A 24,162-nucleotide genomic window follows, 5' to 3' on the forward strand; every position below is an offset into this window, starting at 1 on the left:
GTAATGGTATTGGGTTGTATTACTCCGTAATGGTACTCCGTAATGGTATTGGGTTGTATTACTCTGTAATGGTATTTGGTTGTATTACTCTGTAATGGTATTGGGTTTTTATTACTCTGTAATGGCATTGGGTTGTATTACTCTGTAATGGTGTTGGGCTGTATTACTCCGTAATGGTATTTGGTTGTATTACTCCGTAATAGTATTGGGTTGTATTACTCTATAATGGTATTGGGTTGTAATACTCCGTAATGGTATTTGGTTGTATTACTCCATAATGGTATTGGGTTGTATTACTCTATAATGGTATTGGGTTGTATTTCTCTGTAATGGTATTGGATTGTATTACTCCGTAATCGTATTGGGTTGTATTACTCTATAATGGTATTGGGTTGTATTACTCTGGAATGGGATTGGGTTGTATTACTCTGCAATGGCGTTGGGGTGTATTACTCTGTAATGTTGTTGGGCTGTATTACTCTGTAATGTTGTTGGGCTGTATTACTCCGTAATAGTATTGGGTTGTATTACTCCTTAATGGTATTGGGTTGTATTACTCCGTAATGGTATTGGGTTGTATTAAGCGTAAGTAACAATTCCCCTTTTGGTAATATCGCCATCTATGAGGTTTCAATAAAAATTAATAGATAAATCTAATCCAGACATTTTGTTTGTAGGTATTTTTCATTTCCCATCCCGTTTTTGTACAACAAAGTGAATCCGACATAGAATATATGATCTACACTTAATTTTCTTTTTCTTCTTTTTGTAGCGTTTTTTGTTATAAACGTACCTTTGGACTTATATATATATATATATATACATGTAGCTTTTTAAATCGAAAAATGTAAGGTCTGAAACAGAAGCATTGATGTCTTTGAATGCATGGTATGTAATGCATGTGCAAACAAAAAGCTTTTTATAAACTCTCAAAACTTTATAAATATTATAAAAAAAACTATCTAATTCTTGGTACCATCTCGCGTTTTTTGGATTGTGCCGCGCCGTTTGTTTACGTGTTGTCATGCGTGAAATTGACATCCGGTGTCAGGATGCCGTTGCAGCACCTATAGTTCACAAGAACCACAGGGAGGGATGTCATAGTTCCGCGATTGGTTATAGAGGCCCAACAACACAAGCTTAAGTAGATCGTGTAACTCAGCACTTTATATATCGGTAAGTGTCGGGAGTCAAGTGCGAGGAAAGAAATGTCTTTACTTAACAAATTGGAACTGAATATTACCACAGTGTTTTTTGTATAAAATGTATCAGAAAGCTATGTTTTTTTTATGTTTTGAAAAATAGAAGTTTTGCTATAAAAACGCCGATGTCATATTAACGGGTACATTGATTTCTGTACCCTTATGATTTAGAATCATATGAATGGCCTCCTCGTAGACATTTAAACGATTGCTATTTTAGGTTAGGTTGGCTACCTGATAAAAATTTAATTGTTTATAAAAATATACTAAATGAGTTATGATGCATTTACCTCAGCATTAGTACATGCTGTTGGCCTGCAGATACGATGGGGAGACATTACAGGGAACCACATGTGGTGCAAGGAAAGGTTTCCCCCATCCAGACTTACCATATACTTGACGGTTTTCCTGCATAAGTTCATGTCATTCCATGCAGTGTCTGGTGATTGTTGACTTCAAATTTCAATTCTGTCTTTGTGGGTTGACACTGTGGTATATTCAACATTTTTATTTTACAAATTCACAATTTTTGAAAGATTTGCGAAATAAAATCTTGATAGAATTCAAGAAATTGACACAACTTTAATGTAAATCACAAGAAGTTGACACAACTTTAATGTAAATCATGTTGGGCCTTCCCTTGCTCTACAAAGACCAGACACCTGAGCAGGACCTCTAGGATACAAGGTAAATCACGGGAGATTAAAGTCGTTATCTGCTGTTCTGTGGCGTTTTTACCTTGCTGATCCCTAATGGGGACCACCTAGGCACCCAGAGTAGATTAGTCAGCCCCTTTCTACCAGAGCTGGGTCATCGCCTGTATGATATCCCACTAGGGGGCTCAACAACTACCAGATCATCATTTGTCAATGATACTTGGGACATAACACCCTAGTTTTCAATGATACAAGGGGCCTCACAGTAAGATGCCCTGGATCCTGTATCTACTTGAGGTAGAATACGGAAATGTCAAGTCTCTGTGTTTGAAGGTTGATTTTAAAGGTCTAGTTAGCTCAAAACTTTGATCAAAATTCCACGTTTGTATAAACTATCATTTTGCCACAACCAAGGTGAAAATAATTAATGTTATGCTTACTGACAAGAAGTTTGCTAAAAGTAATAAAAGAAATTTCAGTATGTTCACTTACAATAAAAAAACCCTAATATAAACTTGGTATAAATTTGGCAGGCTTGGCACAATGTACAAGTACATTACAATAAACAGTTTGATTGTTGATAACTTTCAAAAGTAACACTTAACACTTATCAGCAAATTCTAGGCCAATTAAGTAGCCTTTACATTTCAGTTGATAGGAAATGTACAATTATTTAAAAGAAAATGTCCGCTTTATTTTCATTTGAATGGGGAATGTTTTCTGAATGTCAACGGCAAAACTGCGTTAAAACATGTACAGCAAGTCATAGGTCCAACAACTTTCATTGGCATCCATTAACGTTTCCTGAAGCAGGTACATTTTATTATTTCTGTAAACATTGTTTCCTTATACTCTGAACTTTTTTCCAGACTTTGTCCCATTCATTTACTCATTCACCCCTGAAATTTCATAATGAACTATTCCAACCTTTGAATTGGAAGAGTTCAAATGTGTCTTCAGTGGTGAATGAGTTAAAGGTGAGAGGTTTAGGGTTCTGTCCCTTTGAAGATTTTGAAATAGATAGCTTTTTAAGAACTTATGGATGAGCTAGGCCTTAGTATAGGAATATTTTTTTCAAAGGTTTGTGTGTGGATATCATAGTTTAATGCCCCTTATCATATTTTCACCATTGATAGACAGATTTAGGTCCCTGACTGAGTTATGTGCCTTTGATGTTTTTAATTTTACTTATCAAATTGATTTTATAGAGTTAGATCAACCTAATTCTTATATACTAACAGCACCCTCCAATGTCAATGACTAAACAAACAGGTTTAAAAACGACATCGTCCAATACAAATATTCCTGTTAAAGGTCAATACGATATGTTTTACTGTTCCTACGGAAGTCGATTGTGGAATGATTAAGCAAAAGTGATCTGTGTGGTAGGTTACGGTTGACGGATGCACTCCAGTATTACGTAGCTATCGTACGTATACTCACCTGGAGGTCCATTATCAACAGACACCTAACTTTTAACCCGACCGTTATCAAAACAGTCATGTATCTGTGCGGTATAGAGTCATTGACAGATAAAGCCTCCACTCCCCTGGTGTTATATAATGTTGTGCCACTCCCTAGGAGTTGAATAATTACGGTCCCAGGGAGTTATATAATATGGTTCCACTCCCAGCAAGTTATATAATGTATTCCTACTCCCTAGGAGTTGAGTAATTAAGGCTCCACTACAAGGGAGTTATATAATATAGTTCCACTCCTTGAGGGTTTTAAAATGTGGTTCCAACCCCCAGGTAGTTATATAATGTGGTTCAACTCCTATGGAGAAATAACATGTGGTTCCACTTCCCAGGGAGTTATATTATGTGGTTCCACTCTCCTGGATTTATATGATTTAGTTCCACTCCTTTGGAGTTTTATAATGTCGTTCCACTTCCCTGGAGTTATATAAGGAGGTTTCACTCCCCTGGAGTTATATGATATGGTTCCAATCCCCTGGAGTTATATTGAGGTTCCACTCTCCTGGAGTTATATAGTGTGGTTCCATTCCCCTGGAGTTATATAATGTGGTTCCACTCCCCTGGAGTTATATAAGGAGGTTTCACTCCCCTGGAGTTATATGATATGGTTCCAATCCCCTGGAGTTATATAATGAGGTTTCACTCCCCTGGAGTTATATAATGTGGTTCCATTCCCCTGGAGTTACACAATGTGGTTCCACTCCCCTGAGGTTATATAATGTGGTTCCATTCCCCTGGAGTTACACAATGTGGTTCCACTCCCATGGAGTTATACAATGTGGTTCCACTCCCATGGAGTTATATAATGTGGTTTCATTCCCCTGGAGTTATATAATGCCGTTCCACTCCTCTGGAATTATATATTGTAGTTCCTCTCCCCTGGAGTTATATAAGGAGGTTTCACTCCCCTGGAGTTATATAATGTGGTTCCACTCCCCTGGAGTTATATAATGTGGTTCTACTCCCCTGGAGATATATGATATGGTTCCACACCCCTTGAGTTATATAATGAGGTTCCACTCCCCTGGAGTTATATAATGAGGTTCCACTCCCCTGGAGTTATATAATGTGGTTCCACTCCCCTGGAGTTATATAAGGAGGTTTCACTCCCCTGGAGTTATATAATGAGGTTCCACTCCCCTAGAGTTATATAATGTGGTTCCACTCCCCTGGAGTTATATAAGGAGGTTTCACTCCCCTGGAGTTATATAATGTGGTTCCACTCCCCTGGAGTTATATAATGTGGTTCCACTCCCCTGGAGTTATATAATGTGGTTCCACTCCCCTGGAGTTATATAATGTGGTTCCACTCCCCTGGAGTTATATAATGTGGTTCCACTCCCCTGGAGTTATATAATGTGGTTCCACTCCCCTGGAGTTATATAATGTGGTTCCACTCCCCTGGAGTTATATAATGTGGTTCCACTCCCCTGGAGTTATATAATGTGGTTCCACTCCCCTGGAGTTATATAATGTGGTTCCACTCCCCTGGAGTTATATAATGTGGTTCCACTCCCCTGGAGTTATATAATGTGGTTCCACTCCCCTGGAGTTATATAATGTGGTTCCACTCCCCTGGAGTTATATAATGTGGTTCCACTCCCCTGGAGTTATATAATGTGGTTCCACTCCCCTGGAGTTATATAATGAGGTTTCACTCCCCTGGAGTTATATAATGTGGTTCCACTCCCCTGGAGTTATATAATGTGGTTCCATTCCCCTGGAGTTATACAATGTGGTTCCACTCCCCTGGAGTTATATAATGTGGTTCCACTCCCCTGGAGTTATATAATGTGGTTCCACTCCCATGGAGTTATACAATGTGGTTCCACTGCTGTTTAACAGTACATGACTTGTTTATGATAAATATTTGAAATGATTCATAAGATATTATCTGTATTGTTTTATCTTAGTTTTTTGTTGAACATATTTTTATAGTTACAGTATATCTGATACTTTAATAAGATTTAGGTGTTTTTCAGTTGATTGCTTAAGGTATATTATGTAGTTTTAAGATATCTCATTCTTTTTTTTGATGATTTTATAAGATATAAGGAATATTTAATGAGATACTTTACAATGCTTACAAAAATTCTAGTTCTAGACATCAGGTTCAGGAACATTCAATTATTCAAGGAAATGCCTTATTTTTAATTTCTTTTAATGACGTTTTTTTCACAGATAATATTGAAATTTCGAAGTTAGGAAATTCTTTAACTTTAATACCAGTACTTTCCGAGAATTTTTGACAGAAATTCAAAACTTAAGGTATATGAATGTGAATGAAAGTCAAGAATAAATGTTGAGTTGTCTTGCCAAACTGAATCAAAATTCATGAAACTTAAAATAATGTTATTTTATGCCTTATTTTTTCTTGAAGTGAAAACGATCAACATTAAATATTGTTTCAACTGTTTTTTTACTTCTTTTCCAGAAAAGGCCAGACATATATGGCTATACAATGTCCAGACTTGACTACATAACCCTGAAACCAGACAGGAGTGATAAAGTATGCTGTACAATCAAGTGTATCACATGGCGGAGAGTCACAAGATATATTTTGATATATGAGTATGTGTCATACTTCCATTTGAATAGTCCTTAAAGTGATATGCTACCTTAAATGCTTCCTGGTTTATATTAGAGTTAATTCCCTTTATTAAAAAAAAGTTGCAGCATTTGATAATTCAGAATAATGTTAATAAAATCAGTTCATTGACCCCATTTCTGGTACAACTTGTTCACCTTGCATATCTCAATGGTAAACCTGCTGTTAGCCCAGAAATATACTATATATCAGTATGGCTGTGTGTGTCCACGTTGGTTTGGTCGGGCGTTCTGGTCTGTAATCAGTAACACCCTCTTGGATATAAATCAAAGTGTTCATACATTGATTTATAATAAAAACAATAAAAATGAGAGGTAATTCAAATTTAAGATCGATTAACTGGCGAGCTGAAATGATTTTTTTTTGACAAGTTTCATAAATTTCATATGAAATGAAAACGAGTGTAAGATCCTTTTTATCGCATAATCAAGATTTGTGGCATTTATTCGTGTAATACAACAATTTTCATGCAACCTTGAAATGTAAAAAGCCGCCATTTTGATTCAAGTGCGTATAAGTCGACGTCATGTACTTGTCCTAGGTGTGACGTCACAATTGAAACAATTGAAATTTACAACCAACCACAGGGCTCATAGGTCCTATTACATGGGTTAATATTCACTGGATAACACAGTACATAATGTGATAACATTGATTTATAATAAAAAAACCCAATAATAATGATAAGTAATTCAAATATAAGATCAGTTAACTAACCCAGCCTATGACAATTAACATATAAAGTTGTTTTATTGGTCTTAATGTTTGGAATTCTCGTAAAGAAGGTATGTGTCAGATTCAGGTTAGATCTGACAATAAAAACCTCTTGTGCTTAAAAATTATCTCTTAAAAATTGACACCTGTCTATTATAGACACCTGTTTAAGAGGACATCGCTAAAATTTCCTGTAGACAAGACCAACTGTTATTTTATTGATTGTTCTAAAATTGTGTGGTGATTGTAAAATCCAATTTTCCAACTGACCTGACTCAGAAATGATTTCAAAGGCCGAAACCGTAAGTTGAGAGTTTACAGAGGATGGTTTGGTAGTGCCTACATAACACTGGCGACCTTGAGTATGCTAATTAGTTAGGGTCGTTTAATCCACCCACCCACCTTTCCTAGTTAAAGACCCCAATTTTTCTGTCACCACACCTCGGTACTTTAGGGGGATGTTGTCTCTGCCGTCCCTATGTCTAAACACGAGATTACTGTTTGAGTGCTATATCACTTCCACGGCTTTAATTCCCTCAATAAACATCTGATAAATTGCGACAAGGTTTTAAGATATTTCCTCGGTCAAGATCAATTACTTCCTAATAAGTTCCAATACGGCCGGTGCCAGTTTTCTTGAATGATTTTTAGAAAGCGTAAGTGTTGTTCTGATCCCTCGGTCTCTAATGTTGGTTTGACCCATTGTCCTGTCCGCTTGTTGAAGGTGGACCAATATACCTGTAAATGGGGGTCGGATAGTTGACGAGAGTGCTGTGCTCTACTGATACCTGTAAAGTTGTTAAAGTTTACCTGTACGTTACCTGAGCGTTACCTGTGAGTGTTAGGGAGCGCAGTGTTACCTGTATACCGCTCAATCCACATAAAGGGGATTTAGATCAGCAGGTCAGAGATTTATTTACATATACCAAATATATATACACAATTGGAGCGCGCTGATACCCCGTGCTATGGATAGCCGATCAAGCAAAGGCTCGTTATATTAGGTTATTGTATATGTACGGAACTATATGCAGAATCTGTGTATGTGAGGGGTCAGGTAGCACACGTGTGAACCATTCAGGGAATGATTATGTTGTATCTATGTGTGACATGCTTTTCTCGACCGCACAATGTCACTGTCATTCATTTGACAACATGTCTTGGACTGTCAACACACACTTGGTAATCTGTCAATGATGTGTAGGGGTAGACCCACCCATTGACCAGATCGACCCTCCAGTGAATTAGTGGAACATTTCGACTCGTACAGCAAACCTAAGGCCTTGGACTTGTACCTTAAATTTTGAAGGATGTAAGTTACAAGATAATATTGAAAGTTTTACAAAATTATTAATATTTTAGAATGAAAAAAAAAATGTTTCCATATCAAAAGAAAGACTTTATGTAGGAATCATAAATATATTGGTGTTGGGTTGGATAGCATGGAACATTCATTGTCCTGAAACGGATTGTGTGTGAATTATATTTGGATTTTTTTTCTCGGAAATCTAATTAGGTTTATAGATGACTAGCTCCGTGTAATATGACAGTGCAATTTCATGGTTATTAGATCTTGTTTACATGTTTACAGGGATAGTTAAAAAGGGGAAAAAAACCCTTCAATTTATATTTTTTTTACTGATTTAATGTACGTACATGTATTTCAAGAATATGTACTGGTGTATGTAATATATAAGATGCATTGTATTGATGACAGTGCACGGTGTAAAGGGTATATATATAATCGTTACTCTATATCATATTCACACCTGACACACAACCTCTCGACATTGTTCAGCATAAAAATCGTGTTTATCATTTCAGATTTCTGTGGTGAGAGATGGGAATGAATAGCAATTTGGATTATTATAACTCGTCGGCATTTCTAGGATAAACGGGAGACATGGAGGTTTGTCCCTGTGTACATGCGCTGTGATATATTCCTCGGACCAAGGCTGACACGATGAATACAAAATCGGATTTACGTCCCTCAGACAGGTTTTCGAGGACAAACTCTTGGAACATGAAGGTAGGAATTCTCCAATCAGTAACCATAGTAACTGTGAATGTCCTTGTGTATTAGAATGACAATATATGTGCATGTCGCCATGTGCTATCAGTGATAACGCATTGAAGATTTATCGGTGTTTTATTTTTGGAATTTTTTTCTTACTGAAAATGTTATCAGATTCCTATAGATGTCCAGTACCCATTAAACCCCACTTTGTAAACGCTTGCATCCCTACCTCCTCATTTCTTCAAAATGGTGTCCCTCCCTCCGAGTTATTCTATTACTGAAAATAGTGTCAAATTCGTAAAAGTCCAGTACCCACTGAACCCACTGAACTCTACTTTATAAATGCTTGCATACCTCCCCACTCCCTCTGTATGCTGACCCCCCCACCCCCACCCCAAACCCCCACACGTGGAACCCCCACCCAAATAAGTTATTTCTGGTGGAACTTGGAACTATTAAACTATGGAGGATACATTTTTTTTGAGAGGCGGAAAATCCAGCCCCCCACCCCACCCCACTATTTATTTCAGCATGGTGTATTTAATTTTGCTCAGATAAGGTTGCTATTTCGGACTGAGAAACCTGTCAGTAACACACACATTAGAAATCTACACTCCCACATTGAAGTCACTTTCCAATTAGCACTGGTGGTAACTAAGCCAACAGCACCTGTCTACTTTAATACCTCCCAGCTTTAAACTTGAGCCTGTGTTGGTTATGAATGAAAGTGACAAAGTCTTGGGTGACACTGTAGCTGACCTAGTGTCTGGTGTAGAAATGTTATATCACTACCTAACATAGCCCTGTCTGTGTGCCAGTCCCTTACGTTATCAAGGCCACCAGTTCTAGTAGAGACACAGAAATACCTGTAACGAAACACCACCCTTAACATGAATAACTGCTGGTATTAAGTATAGAATGATAATTAATTGTGACCTTATTCATTCCCTCATATAAAATGTATATAAAAATGTTACACATCTAGCTGGTATACAGAGATATGTAAAGGACCCAATTACAATGCCAATACTATAAATATAGAGGATCTTGCGTGAGTTTATTATGAATGAGTTTTAAGAATTAACACTTTTTAGCGAGCCTGTGATAACCTATGTGCTGTTTGTAACTGTAACCAGTTATAGAATCTCATATGAAATGGGAATCAGTGCAAGTTTCTGTTTATCACATAACCAACTTTTGTTGAAAATATTTGTGAGAACAATATGTCAGAGTACATGACTTGAAATCTGAAATATCGACATTTTGTCTTCAGGCCTTGCTCTCTTGTGGCGTCACGATCGGAAGTCTGTGATGCCATGAAGATGTGACATCAAAATTGAAATCATAGGGACCTACCCTGGCTACAGCCAATCACAGCTCCTCTAGGGGTTAATGAAAGTGTATTCACGACACAGTTAATTAATGTGTAACAGGAAAGAGAATAGTGTGCTTCCACCGGGGATCGAACCCTCGATCTCCAGGTTCCTAGTCGGACGCTGAGCTAAAGGGAAATTCCCTCTAGCTAGCTTGAAGCTAGCTAGAAGGCGACCGTAATCCTACATGTGTACAATTGAAATCTGCCACAAATGTGATGGGTGTTATATATGATACTTTGACCAAGGTAATGTATTATCTGTACAATGACAGTGAAAGTCTACAGGTAATATTGGTGTAACAGATTGCAATGTAGTGCACTCTGGGATATAAATTGTGTACAGATAAATGTATACCTATATATATATCCCTTGTTCAGATATTGGCTTAATGATACACTTAAGGAATCACATATGTAGATATTTTACCTATATTATAACGACTGTTTTGGATGAAGGGACATTAACCTGAATTGTGAGCACTCTCTGTGTGAACAGAACCTTTACAAAACTTCACACCTGAGCCATAGCTACGATATAGATATGATACTGCAGTTTCCTGAATTCTGAGGTATACATGTGTTATATGCATGCATTTAATGCATGCGTTTAGTTTAGGTTGCTTTCATACCTGGCCGCTTTATCGGACAACTTGACATTTTGGCTATGATATACCATGATTTACCTGCTGTGTATACAATCAGCTGATTAGCGGTGATTTACCTGTAATTTACAGCTACCTTCCCTATGTAGCCAGGTGTGTTGCAGGTATAAATCAGTATTAAACATCGCTATGTACACATCCTGACGTTGCTAAAATACATTGGTGCACTAACACCGTTGGGGGTTGTACATCTCTACTGGGTTGATTATACCTTCACTGTGTTTGGACGTGTATATCTCTCCTTTTCCCTTCCTCCTTCCTTCAAATGTCATCATCAGATTTGCATGTCTTCAAAAAACGAATCTGTCAATCATGTTTTCTATAATCATAATTTGTTGATTCTTTCCTTCCGTCATTGATGGATTTTTTTGACTGATCGTCAGTATGTAGTGATGTGACTTTCTATTCCATTTTTCTTGTGTTCGTATGTCACTGTGTACTGACATTAATTCTTTTGTTTGTCTTATTAGTCCCTCACAAGTACTTCCAGAGGGTACCACTACATGTTTGTGTACTTGTCGGTCAGTCCATGAACCTTGTTTGTGTACTCTGTCGGTCAGTGCATGAACCTTGTTTGTGTACTCTGTCGGTCAGTCAATGAACCTTGTTTGTGCACTTGTCGGTCAGTCCATTAACCTTGTTTGTGTACTCTGTCGGTCAGTCCATAAACCTTGTTTGTGTACTCTGTCGGTCAGTCCATGACCCTTATTTGTGTACTCTGTCGGTCAGTCCATGAACCTTATTTGTGTACTCTGTGGGTCAGTCCATGAACCTTATTTGTGTACTCTGTCGGTAAGTCCATGAACCTTGTTTGTGCACTTGTCGGTCAGGCAGTCCATGAACCTTGTTTGTGTACTCTGTCGGGCAGTCCATGTACGTGTGTCTCTTTGTCCGGGGCATATCTTATATACATTTTTACCTACATGTCAAACTTTAGATGTGATTAGTCCCTCACAAGTACTTCCAGAGGGTACCACTACATGTTTGTGTACTTGTCGGTCAGTCCACGAACCTTGTTTGTGTACTCTGTCGGTCAGTCCATAAACCTTGTTTGTGTACTCTGTCGGTTAGTCCATGAACCTTGTTTGTGTAATCTGTTGGTCAGTCCATGATCCTTGTTTGTGTACTCTTTCGGTCAGTCCATGAACCTTGTTTGTGCACTTGTCGGTCAGTCCATTAACCTTGTTTGTGTACTCTGTCGGTCAGTCCATGAAACTTGTTTGTGTAGTCTGTCAGTCAGTCCATGAACCTTGTTTGTGTACTTTGTCGGTCAGTCCATGAACCTTGTTTGTGTACTCTGTCCGTCAGTCCATGAACCTTGTTTGTGTACTCTGACGGTCAGTCCATGTACGTGTGTCTCTTTGTCCGGGGCATATCTTATATACATTTTTACCTACATGTCAAACTTTAGATGTGATTAGTCCCTCACAAGTACTTCCAGAGGGTACCACTACATGTTTGTGTACTTGTCGGTCAGTCCACGAACCTTGTTTGTGTACTCTGTCGGTCAGTCCATGAACCTTATTTGTGTACTCTGTGGGTCAGTCCATGAACCTTATTTGTGTACTCTGTGGGTCAGTCCATGAACCTTATTTGTGTACTCTGTCGGTCTGTCCATGAACCTTATTTGTGTACTCTGTCGGTCAGTCCATGAACCTTATTTGTGTACTCTGTCGGTAAGTCCATGAACCTTGTTTGTGCACTTGTCGGTCAGGCAGTCCATGAACCTTGTTTGTGTACTCTGTCGGTGAGTCCATGAACCTTGTTTGTGTACTCTGTCGGTGAGTCCATGAACCTTGTTTGTGTACTCTGTCGGTGAGTCCATGAACCTTGTTTGTGTACTCTGTCGGTCGGTCCATGAACCTTGTTTGTGTACTCTGTCGGTCGGTCCATGAACCTTGTTTGTGTACTCTGTCGGTCCGTCCATGAACCTTGTTTGTGTACTCTGTCGGTCCGTCCATGAACCTTGTTTGTGTACTCTGTCGGTCGGTCCATGAACCTTGTTTGTGTACTCTGTCGGTCGGTCCATGAACCTTGTTTGTGTACTCTGTCGGTCGGTCCATGAACCTTGTTTGTGTACTCTGTCGGTCCGTCCATGAACCTTGTTTGTGTACTCTGTCGGTCAGTCCATGAACCTTGTTTGTGTACTCTGTCGGTCAGTCCATGTACGTGTGTCTCTTTGTCCGGGGCATATCTTATATACATTTTTACCTACATGTCAAACTTTAGATGTGAGCTGCCTGTTGAAATGGTGGAGTAACACATATATATAAATCTGATCTACCCCTCCACTATGTACAGCGTTATGGCTCTTTGTTAACCATGGGTGACATTGTCCGGATAGTGTAGTGTTGTATACTGTCGTTTGATTTCCTGCCCGACTAAATACAGAGTTATGGCCCTTTGCTAATCGTGGATGACTTTGTCCGGGACATATATATTTTAATTTGTCATCTACAATTGCCTAATTTTGTATGCGAGTACCTATTGGGATAGTGCAGTGTTGTATACTGTCGTTGGATTTCCAGCCCGACTATATACAGAGTTATGGCCCTTTATACTGAAATATGTCTAAGGCTGGCAAACTATGGATTGTTTGCAAAACTCTGCCTTGTTTTCATACCTTTTTAATGTCTTTAGTTTCTTACCTTATTTTCTGCAATGCCTTCTGAATTTGTTCATTGTTATTCTTTTTTTTTTCTTTCATTCAGTAAATATTTGTATACCCACAGAAATGTTACAAACAAGAGTTAAAGTTACTAAATACTATTTAACTAGTTTTATTGAACTCATTATTCAGGATTGTGAATGATTTAAGAAACTTTGTGCCAAATTTTTAGTCTTTATAACGCTTATCTGACACTCATCCAATCTCATTCCTGCCAAACTCTTCCATCAGGTTTCAAAATCAGTCTTCATTATTTCAGTATCCAAATAACTAATAGAGGGATTGGGTATCTTGAATTTCTATTATCAGGACTCGAACGTAAAACAGGAGAAGTATTATACAATGCCAATAAGGGTGAATCCATTATAATAATGAGATCTCCGTGTGGTATATCTTGTCAGTGTCCCATCTTCGGGTTCACCAAGAATTTGCCAGGTATGCATTTTAGTAATGCTGTATAGACAATATCGTGTGACTCGTAAACTTTAATTTTCATAAAAAATATACATGGTTTTTTAATGTCATATTCACGTACATATATAGATGCCATCATGACCAAATGTATTTTAGCCTAAATTGTCCATATACATAATTATAATAGCATTAGATGACTCGGTAGGTAGGTATATGCACCAGATAGGTAATTTGGAAATTGAAGATGAGACTGGCACCATTCCAGATGTCAATACAAATATAGCTGTTCCATATGTTACCTGTGTTAAAGCATGTCTACCCGATATAAAGCTGACCATCCATGAAATCCTAGTCTGCTGGAAAGTGCAGAGAGGCAACTAAATCATGGGACCTCTTTGTAAAATCATTGGCTAGGAAAGGGGTGGTTGGATGGAGATAGGATGGGGAGGGGTTGGGATGGCCAGGGAAGGGTAGAGAGGGAGATGAGAGGGGTTTGGAAGAGGAGGGGTGGAGAGGGGAGGGGAGGGGAGGGGAGGGGTGGGGTAGGAATGGGTTTGTCAGGAGAGGGGTGGGGAGGGGGGGGGGTTATCAGGAGAGGGGGGGGGAAGGAATGGGTTTGGCAGGAGAGGGGGGGGAAAGGAATAGGTTTGGCAGGAGAGGGGAGGGGAGGGGATGGGTTTATCAGGAGAGGGGTGGGGAAGGAGGAATAGGTTTGGCAGGAGAGGGGGGGGAAGGAATGGGTTTGGCAGGAGAGGGTGGGGAAAGAATGAGTTTGGCAGGAGAGGGGGGGGAAAGAATGAGTTTGGCAGGAGAGGGGTGGGAAAGGAATAGGTTTGGCAGGAGAGGGGAGGGGAGGGGATGGGTTTATCAGGAGAGGGGTGGGGAAGGAATGGGGTTGGCAGGAGAGGGGGGGGGAAGGAATGGGGATGGCAGGAGAGGGGGGGGGGGGGGGTGGGGTTGTCAGGAGAGGGGGGGGGGGGGGGTGGGTTTATCAGGAGAGGGGGGGGGAAGGAATGGTTTGGCAGGAGAGGGGTGGGGAGGGGATGGGTTTGTCAGGAGAGGGGTGGGGAGGGGATGGGTTTATCAGGAGAGGGGTGGGGAAGGAATGGTTTGGCAGGAGAGGGTGGGGAAGGAATGGGTTTGGCAGGAGAGGGGTGGGAAAGGAATGAGTTTGGCAGGAGAGGGTAGGGGAAGGAATGGGTTTGGCAGGGGAGAGGGATGGGGAAGGAATGGGTTTGGCAGGAGAGGGTGGGGAAAGAATGAGTTTGGCAGGAGAGGGGTGGGGAAGGAATGGGTTTGGCAGGAGAGGGGTGGGGAAGGAATGGGTTTGGCAGGGGAGAGGGATGGGGAAGGAATGGGGTTTGCAGGAGAGGGGTGGGGAGGGGATGGGTTTGTCAGAAGAGGGGTGGGAAAGGAACGGGTTTGGCAGGAGAGGCTGGGGGAGGAACAGGTTTGGCAGGAGAGGGGTGGGGAGGGAATGGGTTTGTCAGCAGAGGGGTGGGGAAGGAACGGGTTTGTCAGGAGAGGGGTGAGGAGGGGATGGGTTCGGCAGGAGAGGGGTGGGAAAGGAACGGGTTTGGCAGGAGAGGGGTGGGGTAGGAATGGGTTTGTCAGGAGAGGGGTGGGGAGGGAATGGGTTTGTCAGGAGAGGGGTGGGAAAGGAATGGGTTTGTCAGGAGAGGGGTGGGAAAGGAATGGGTTTGGCAGGAGAGGGGTGGGAAAGGAATGGGTTTGGCAGGAGAGGGGTGGGAAAGGAATGGGTTTGGCAGGAGAGGGGTGGGAAAGGAATGGGTTTGGCAGGAGAGGGGTGGGGAAGGAATGGGTTTGTCAGGAGAGGGGGGGGGAAGGGACGGGTTTGTCAGGAGAGGGGTGGGGAGGGAATGGGTTTGGCAGGAGAGGGGTGGGGAAGGAATGGGTTTGTCAGGAGAGGGGTGGGAAAGGAATGGGTTTGGCAGGAGAGGGGTGGGGAAGGAACAGGTTTGTCAGGAGAGGGGTGGGGAAGGAACAGGTTTGTCAGGAGAGGGGTGGGGGAGGAATGGGTTTGTCAGGAGAGGGGTGGGAAAGGAACGGGTTTGGCAGGAGAGGGGTGGGGGAGGAATGGGTTTGTCAGGAGAGGGGTGGGAAAGGAATGGGTTTGGCAGGAGAGGGGTGGGGAAGGAACAGGTTTGTCAGGAGAGGGGTGGGGAAGGAACAGGTTTGTCAGGAGAGGGGTGAGGAGGGGATGGGTTCGGCAGGAGAGGGGTGGGAAAGGAATGGGTTTGTCAGGAGAGGGGTGGGGAAGGAACGGGTTTGGCAGGAGAGGGGTGGGGAGGGGATGGGGAGGGTTGGGGAAGGACGGGTTTTGCAGGAGAGGGGTGGGGGTTTCTTCTGTTATATCTACCATTTCATTTTAGTTCTTTCCTTTTCTTTGAAAAATTGTCACAGTAATTAATTCAGTTATTTAAAATTGCAGCCATTTAGAAGCCTAAGCTAATGAACTTAAATGTATACATAAGTCAAATATAAGTTGAAAGGTAACTCATTTTTTTAAATATCCAATATGTTAGATTCTACATTGCATACATCTTACTCATCAACTCACGACTCTCATATTATCATACCATTTATAAACTTGTTACAATGTAAAACTCTGTTGGAAAGAATCAAGATAGACAAGTCATTAAGGTATATAGCATGTACCCTTAATTTTTTTGATAATTTTCCTCTACAGCTTGTAAGAATAATGTAATGTATTTTGTATTGGTAAATTCTCTAGGTCATCGTCCCTGAAACCAACATTAAGGACAGAAGCCATTTTGTCACTCTAAAACTGCTATATCAATATAAATAAACCTCAAATGTTTACCGAAGAAAATGTATGTAATGGAAATCTCATTTAAGTTTAGAATTAAAAACACACAATCTTTGGGTCAGCTGGTTTAAGAGAATTTTATTACAAACTTAAACATCTCAAATCACAATCCTGCATTATGTGTAAAATCGTAAATACACCGGTAACTTTTTTCTAATTTGAACCAGCTGCCCTATGGTTGGGAAACATGATGTGTATTTTTCATTGATTATAAGGTCATGCTTTGTGGTTTTCGATTTGAAAAGAAGTTCAATTATTATCGAAAATCACTGTAAAAGGATCTGTTGAACTGTGTGTTTATAGGACCGCTATTTGTGTTGCTGTTGTATGAACCGTTTTTGGTATGGACCGTTTTTGGGTTGTTTGAGCTTCTGTACATTTTGTCGGTTGTGAAATTCAAATTGACTTGATTACTCACCTATATAAACATATCACTGATTGATTGACAGTATTATCCTAGGTATCTACCGTTTAGATGTATAATGTGTTTGATATCAGTAATACAACTGATGAGTTTACTGATAAAGTTTACCTTGCGGCGCCAGTTTCCATTCAAAAGGTCAAATAAGCAATATTTGATCTGAAGCTTACACATAATGCAGAATTGTTCATAAATCAAGTATCAAGTTTGTTTAGAAAATAAATTCCAATGCTTTCGATTATATTTTTTTAAGAATTTCTTAGTGATCACCAAGGGATTCTGAGAGTATGCTTCATGACTTCTGTTTTATAAACAGTCCACAATACAATACATCTAAAAGGATTTTTTTTGCAAATTTCCATTTTGTATCCTTATCATGACCATTGGGCCATACTGGTAGATAGGGTCAACTCCAGTGTATATGTGTCAACCCAAAGATTTGTAAGGCTGAGTATTTTTGTCGTTATTTCTTGGGTCCCGACAGAGGCGCCATTTTAACTGAGGTCATTCATTTCTTCAATGCCTCTGATGGAGCTGTACCTGGGACCTCTGGGTTACTAGTATGATACTGTACCAAGTGAGTTAAAGAGAAATCCTCCCCAGCTGACTCTGTAGGAAGACAGGATGAAAGAAGGAAAAGAAGTTCTAAAGCAAAACAATAGAAAAGGGGACCCCAAAAGAAAAGGTGAAAATAGGTCGAAAGAACAGTTTATTTATGTTCAATAGTATTTTAATTTCTTTGCTTCAAATAGTCATCTTCAGCAGGGTTTCACATACATTGTAAGTTGTATTTAAGGTGAGGAGATACTAACTTGGTTGTATGTAAGCCGAGGAGATACTAACTAGGTTGTATGTAAGCCGAGGAGAGACTAATTAGGTTGTATGTAAGCCAAGGAGTTACTAACTAACTAGTATATAAGCCGAGGAGATTCTATCTAGGTTGTATGTAAGCAGTGGAGATACTAACTAACTAGTATTTAAGCCAAGGAGATACTATCTACGTTGTATGTAAGCAGAGGAGATACTAACTAACTAGTATGCAAGCCGAGGAGATACTTACTAGGTTGTATGTAAGCCGAGGATATACTAACTGTTGTATGTAAGCCGAGGAGAGACTAATTAGGTTGTATGTAAGCCGAGGAGAGACTAATTAGGTTGTATGTAAGCCAAGGAGATACTAACTAACTAGTATATAAGCCGAGGAGATACTATCTAGGTTGTATGTAAGCAGAGAATATACTAACTAGGTTGTATGTAAGCCGAGGAGATACTAACTAGGTTGTACGTAAGCCGAGGAGATACTTACTAGATTGTAAGTAAGCCGAGTAGATACTTACTAGGTTGTATGTAAGCAGAGAATATACTAACTATGTTGTATGTAAGCCGAGGAGAGACTAATTAGGTTGTATGTAAGCAAAGGAGATACTAACTAACTAGTATATAGGCCGAGGAGATACTATCTAGGTTGTATGGAAGCAGAGAATATACTAACTATGTTGTATGTAAGCCGAGGAGATACTTACTAGTTTGTATGTAAGCCGAGGATATACTAACTATGTTGCTAACTAGTATATAAGCCGAGGAGATACTATCTAGGTTTTATGTAAGCAGAGAATATACTAACTAGGTTGTATGTAAGCAGAGAATATACTAACTATGTTGTATGTAAGCCGAGGAGAGACTTACTAGATTGTAAGTAAGCCGAGTAGATACTTACTAGGTTGTATGTAAGCCAAGGATATACTAACTAGGTTGTATGTAAGCCGAGGAGATACTTACTAGATTGTAAGTAAGCCGAGGAGATACTTACTAGGTTGTATGTAAGCCGAGGAGATACTAACTAGGTTGTATGTAAGCCGAGGAGATACTAACTAACTAGTATGTAAGCCGAGGAGATACTAATTAGGTTGTATGTAAGCCAAGGAGATACTAACTAACTAGTATATAGGCCGAGGAGATACTATCTAGGTTGTATGTAAGCAGAGAATATACTAACTAGGTTGTATGTAAGCCGAGGAGATACTAACCTCCGAGGAGATACTAACTAGGTTGTATGTAAGCCGAGGAGATACTTACTAACTTGTATGTAAGCCGAGGTGATACTTACTAGGTTGTATGTAAGCAGAGAATATACTAACTAGTTTGTATGTAAGCCGAGGCTATACTAAATAGGTTGTATGTAAGCCAAGGAGCTACTTACTAGGTTGTATGCAAGCCAAGGAGATACTTACTAGGTAGTATGTAAGCCGAGGAGGTACTAACTAGGTTGTATGTAAGCCAAGGATATACTAACTAGGCTGTATGTAAGCCAAGGATATACTAACTAGGCTGTATGTAAGCCGAGGAGATACTTACTAACTTGTATGTAAGCCGAGGAGGTACTAACTAGGTTGTATTTAAGCCGAGGATATACTTACTAGGTTGTATGTAAGCTGAGGAGATACTAACCTCCGAGGAGATACTAACTAGGTTGTATGTAAGCAGAGGAGATACTTACTAGGTTGTATGTAAGCCAAGGAGATACTTACTAGGTTGTATGTAAGCAGAGGAGATACTTACTAACTAGTATGTAAGCCGAGGAGATACTAATTAGGTTGTATGTAAGCAGAGGAGATACTAACCAGGTTGTATGTAAGCCGAGGAGATACTTACTAGGTTGTATGTAAGCCAAGGAGATACTATCTAGGTTGTATGTAAGCCGAGGAGATACTAACTAACTAGTATTTAAGCCGAGGAGATACTAACCTCCGAGGCGATACTAACTAGGTTGTATGTAATCTGAGGAGATACTTACTAGGGTCTCCTGTTATGTTTATGTTCTATTTTGCATAATGTAAGCCGAGGAGATACTATCTAGGTTGTATCTCCTTGGCTTACATAGGTAACTAAGTTAGTGGTAACTGTGTTCGTGGTAACTAGGTTCTTGGGAACTGGGTAAGTGGTAACTAGGTTACTGGTAACTAAGTTAGCGGTAACTGGGTTCCTGGTAACTAGGTTAGTGGTAACTGGGTTACTGGTAACTAAGTTAGCGGTAACTGGGTTCCTGGTAACTAGGTTAGTGGTAACTGGGTTACTGGTAACTAAGTTAGTGGTAACTGTGTTCGTGGTAACTAGGTTCTTGGGAACTGGGTAAGTGGTAACTAGGTTACTGGTAACTAAGTTAGTGGTAACTGGGTTACTGGTAACTAAGTTAGCGGTAACTGGGTTCCTGGTAACTAGGTTAGTGGCAAATGAGTAAGTGGTAACCCAGTTACCACTAACCTAGTTACCAGGTTGTATGTAAGCCGACGCTATACTAACTAGGTTGTATTTAAGCCAAGGAGATACTATCTAGGGTGTATGTAAGCCGAGGAGATTCTTACTAGGTTGTATGTAAGACGAGGAGATACTAACTAGGTTGTATGTCCGCCGAGGAGATACTTACTAGATTGTAAGTAAGCCGAGGAGATACTTCCTAGGTTGTATGTAAGCCGAGGAAATACTTACTAGGTTGTATGTAAGACGAGGAGATACTAACTAGGTTGAATGTAAGCTGAGGAGATACTTCCTACGTTGTATGTAAGCCGAGAAGATACTTACTAGGTTGTATGTAAGCTGAGGAGATACTTCCTACGTTGTATGTAAGCCGAGAATATACTAACTAGGTTGTATTTAAGCCGAGGAGATACTAACCTCCGAGGCGATACTAACTAGGTTGTATGTCCGCCGAGGAGATACTTACTAGATTGTAAGTAAGCCGAGGTGATACTTACTAGGTTGTATGCAAGCCGAGGATATACTAACTAGGGTGTATGTAAGCAGAGGAGATGCTTACTAGGTTGTATGTAAGCCGGGGAGATACTACCTAGGTTGTATGTAAGCCAAGGATATACTAACTAGGTTGTTTGTAAGCCGAGGAGATACTGACTAGGTAATATGTAAGCCGTGGAGAAACGAACTAATTATTATGTAAGCCGAGGAGATGAGATACTAACTAGGTTGTATGTTGTATGTAAGCCGAGGAAATACTTACTAGGTTGTATGCAAGCCGAGGATATACTAACTAGGGTGTATGTAAGCCGAGGAGATTCTTACTAGGTTGTATGTAAGACGAGGAGATACTAACTAGGTTGGATGTAAGCAGAGGAGATACTAATTAGGTTGTATGCAAGCCGAGGATATACTAACTAGGTTGTATGTCCGCCGAGGAGATACTTACTAGATTGTAAGTAAGCCGAGGAGATACTTCCTAGGTTGTATGTAAGCCATGGAGATACTATCTAGGTTGTTTGTAAGCCGAGGAGATACTTCCTAGGTTGTATGTAAGCCGAGAAGATACTTACTAGGTTGTATGCAAGCCGAGGATATACTAACTAGGGTGTATGTAAGCAGAGGAGATGCTTACTAGGTTGTATGTAAGCCATGGAGATACTATCTAGGTTGTATATAAGCCGAGGAGATACTATCTAGGTTGTATCTCCTTGGCTTACATAGGTAACTAAGTTAGTGGTAACTGGGTTACCACTTACTCATTTGCCACTAACCTAGTTACCAGGTTGTATGTAAGCCGACGATATACTAACTAGGTTGTATGTAAGCCAAGGAGATACTATCTAGGTTGTATGTAAGCCGAGGAGATACTAACTAGGTTGTATGTAAGCTGAGGAGATACTTACTAGGGTCTCCTGTTATGTTTATGTTCTATTTTGCATACCATGTGTTTCATTAACATCACATCTGACATTAAACTATACAGCAGTTGACCACAAAACCGTCACACTTACCACCACAATACACCACTTCAAACCGCTCCGTCATCGTAAACAATGAAGTGATAATTCAAGCATTATCGTTATTGTGTTTAGTTAACGATCTTGACATTTGGTATTTCTGGTTGGCTGGCTGCCACTATGTGGTCCCAAAACCGGCCTGTCATCGTGAAGACAGGTACATGTAGAGAACAAAATGTTTTGAGATATTTTGACAGGTAGTGCCTGTTAGTAGGCCTTTTGTTTTCTATAGAGTACAAAGTATACACCAGTAGCGTGATGGAGGTTACAAAAGTATAGATTTAAGATGCTAAAGGAAAGTAAATCAGGGGCAGGATTTGTTGGTTGTGAAATTGTGTCAAATCAGATAGGCTAATCTTTACTAATAGAACATGACACGGTGGAATGTTTCAAGTATTCCGTGTCGGTGAACAACGCTTTATTGATGAAAAATGGCAGTTACGCTGAAATAAGAAATGGGCTACAAACTAATTTCATCTAAAACTGATTTCAATTAATTAATAAAGGCTAATTTGTCACAACAACAAGGTCATAACACATCTTTATCCTGAGGTATCCAGCATTATTTAGCTCACTATAACTACACATCTGTATCCTGAGGTATCCAGCATTATTTAGCTCACTATAACTACTCAATTTTGGCTTTTATTTCTTGGGGAAATTAACCCCTAATCCTTTATTTAGAATATTCCTTTACAGTATCTTTAGACTTAGCTTATCTGGAATTGCTCTAGATGGTATCCTATCAACACTAAACCAGTAACCACTGAACAAGTAACCAGTTACCCAGTTACCACTAAACAAGTAACCCCTAAACAAGTATCCACTAATCCAGTTACTAGTAACCTAGTTACCTCTAATCCAGTCACCACTAATCCAGATACCACTAATCCAGTTACCTCTACTCCAGTGGCTAGTAACCTAGTTAACTCTAATCAAGTCACCACTAATCCAGTTGCTAGGAACCTAGTTACCACTAATCCAGTTACCACTAGCCTAGTTACTACTAATCGCGTTACCAGTAACCTTGTTACCACCAATCTAGTTACCAGTAACCTTGTTACTGGTAACTGGATTAGTAGTAACCTTGTTACCACTAATCTATTTACCAGTAACCTTGTTACCACTTATTGAGTTACCAGTAACCTTGTTACCACCAATCTAGTTACCAGTAACCTTGTTACCACTTATTTAGTTACCAGTAACCTTGTTACCACCAATCTAGTTACCAGTAACCTTGTTACTGGTAACTGGATTAGTAGTAACCTTGTTACCACTAATCTAGTTACCAGTAATCTTGTTACCACTAATCCAGTTACCAGTAACCTTGTTACCACTAATCCAGTTACCACTAATCCAGTTACCTCTAATCCAGTGGCTAGTAACCTAGTTACCTCTAATCAAGTCACCACTAATCCAGTTGCTAGTAACCTAGTTACCACTAATCCAGTTACCACTAACCTAGTTACTACTAATCCAGTTACCAGTAACCTTGTTACCACTAATCTAGTTACCAGTAACCTTGTTACCACTAATCCAGTTACCAGTAACCTTGTTACTGGTAACTAGATTAGTGGTAACAAGGATACTGGTAACTGGATTAGTGGTACCAAGGTTACTGGTAACTCAATAAGTGGTAACAAGGTTACTGGTAGCTGGATTAGTGGTAACAAGGTTACTGGTAACTGGATTAGTAGTAACCTTGTTACCACTAATCCAGTTACCAGTAACCTTGTTACCACTAATCTAGTTACCACTAATCCAGTTACCACTAAATCCAGCCACCACTTATACAGTTACCACTAACCCAGTTACCAGGAACCTTGTTACCACTAATCTAGTTACCACTAGTTACCAGTAACCCAGTTACCACTTACCCAGTTACCACTTACCTAGTTACCACTAACTCAGTTACTAGTTACCTAGTTACCACTTACCCAGTTGCCACTAACCTAGTTACCAGGAACCCAGTTACCGCTAACTTAGTTACCAGTAACCTAGTTACCACTTACCCAGTTACCAAGAACCTAGTTACCAGGAACACAGTTACCACTAACTTAGTTACCAGTAACCTAGTTACCACTTACCAAGTTGCCACTAACCTAGTTACCAGGAACCCAGTAACCACTAACTTAGTTACCAGTAACCTAGTTACCACTTACCAAGTTGCCACTAACCTAGTTACCAGGAACCCAGTAACCACTAACTTAGTTACCATTAACTCAGTTACCACTAACCTAGTTACCAGGAACCCAGTTACCACTAACTTAGTTACCAGTAACCTAGTTACCACTTACCCAGTTACCACTAACCTAGTTACCACTAAC

The 24,162-nt window shown here is 40.0% G+C and overlaps 1 protein-coding gene across 1 annotated transcript in view; it reads left to right on the plus strand.

Annotated features, from left to right (window-relative positions):
- The first annotated feature begins 7,733 nt into the window (after positions 1-7,733).
- LOC110442883 (serine-rich adhesin for platelets-like) overlaps positions 7,734-24,162 on the plus strand; it is a 205,884-nt gene continuing 189,455 nt past the window's right edge. The window contains exons 1-2 of the mRNA XM_021486729.1: positions 7,734-7,970; positions 8,483-8,687. Coding sequence (XP_021342404.1) covers positions 8,622-8,687 — 66 coding nt within the window. The 5' untranslated portion in view covers positions 7,734-7,970; positions 8,483-8,621. The remainder of the gene's footprint in view (positions 7,971-8,482; positions 8,688-24,162) is intronic.

The sequence above is a fragment of the Mizuhopecten yessoensis genome, unplaced genomic scaffold, assembly GCF_002113885.1.
Source record: "Mizuhopecten yessoensis strain PY_sf001 unplaced genomic scaffold, ASM211388v2 scaffold716309, whole genome shotgun sequence".
NCBI lineage: Eukaryota > Metazoa > Mollusca > Bivalvia > Pectinida > Pectinidae > Mizuhopecten > Mizuhopecten yessoensis.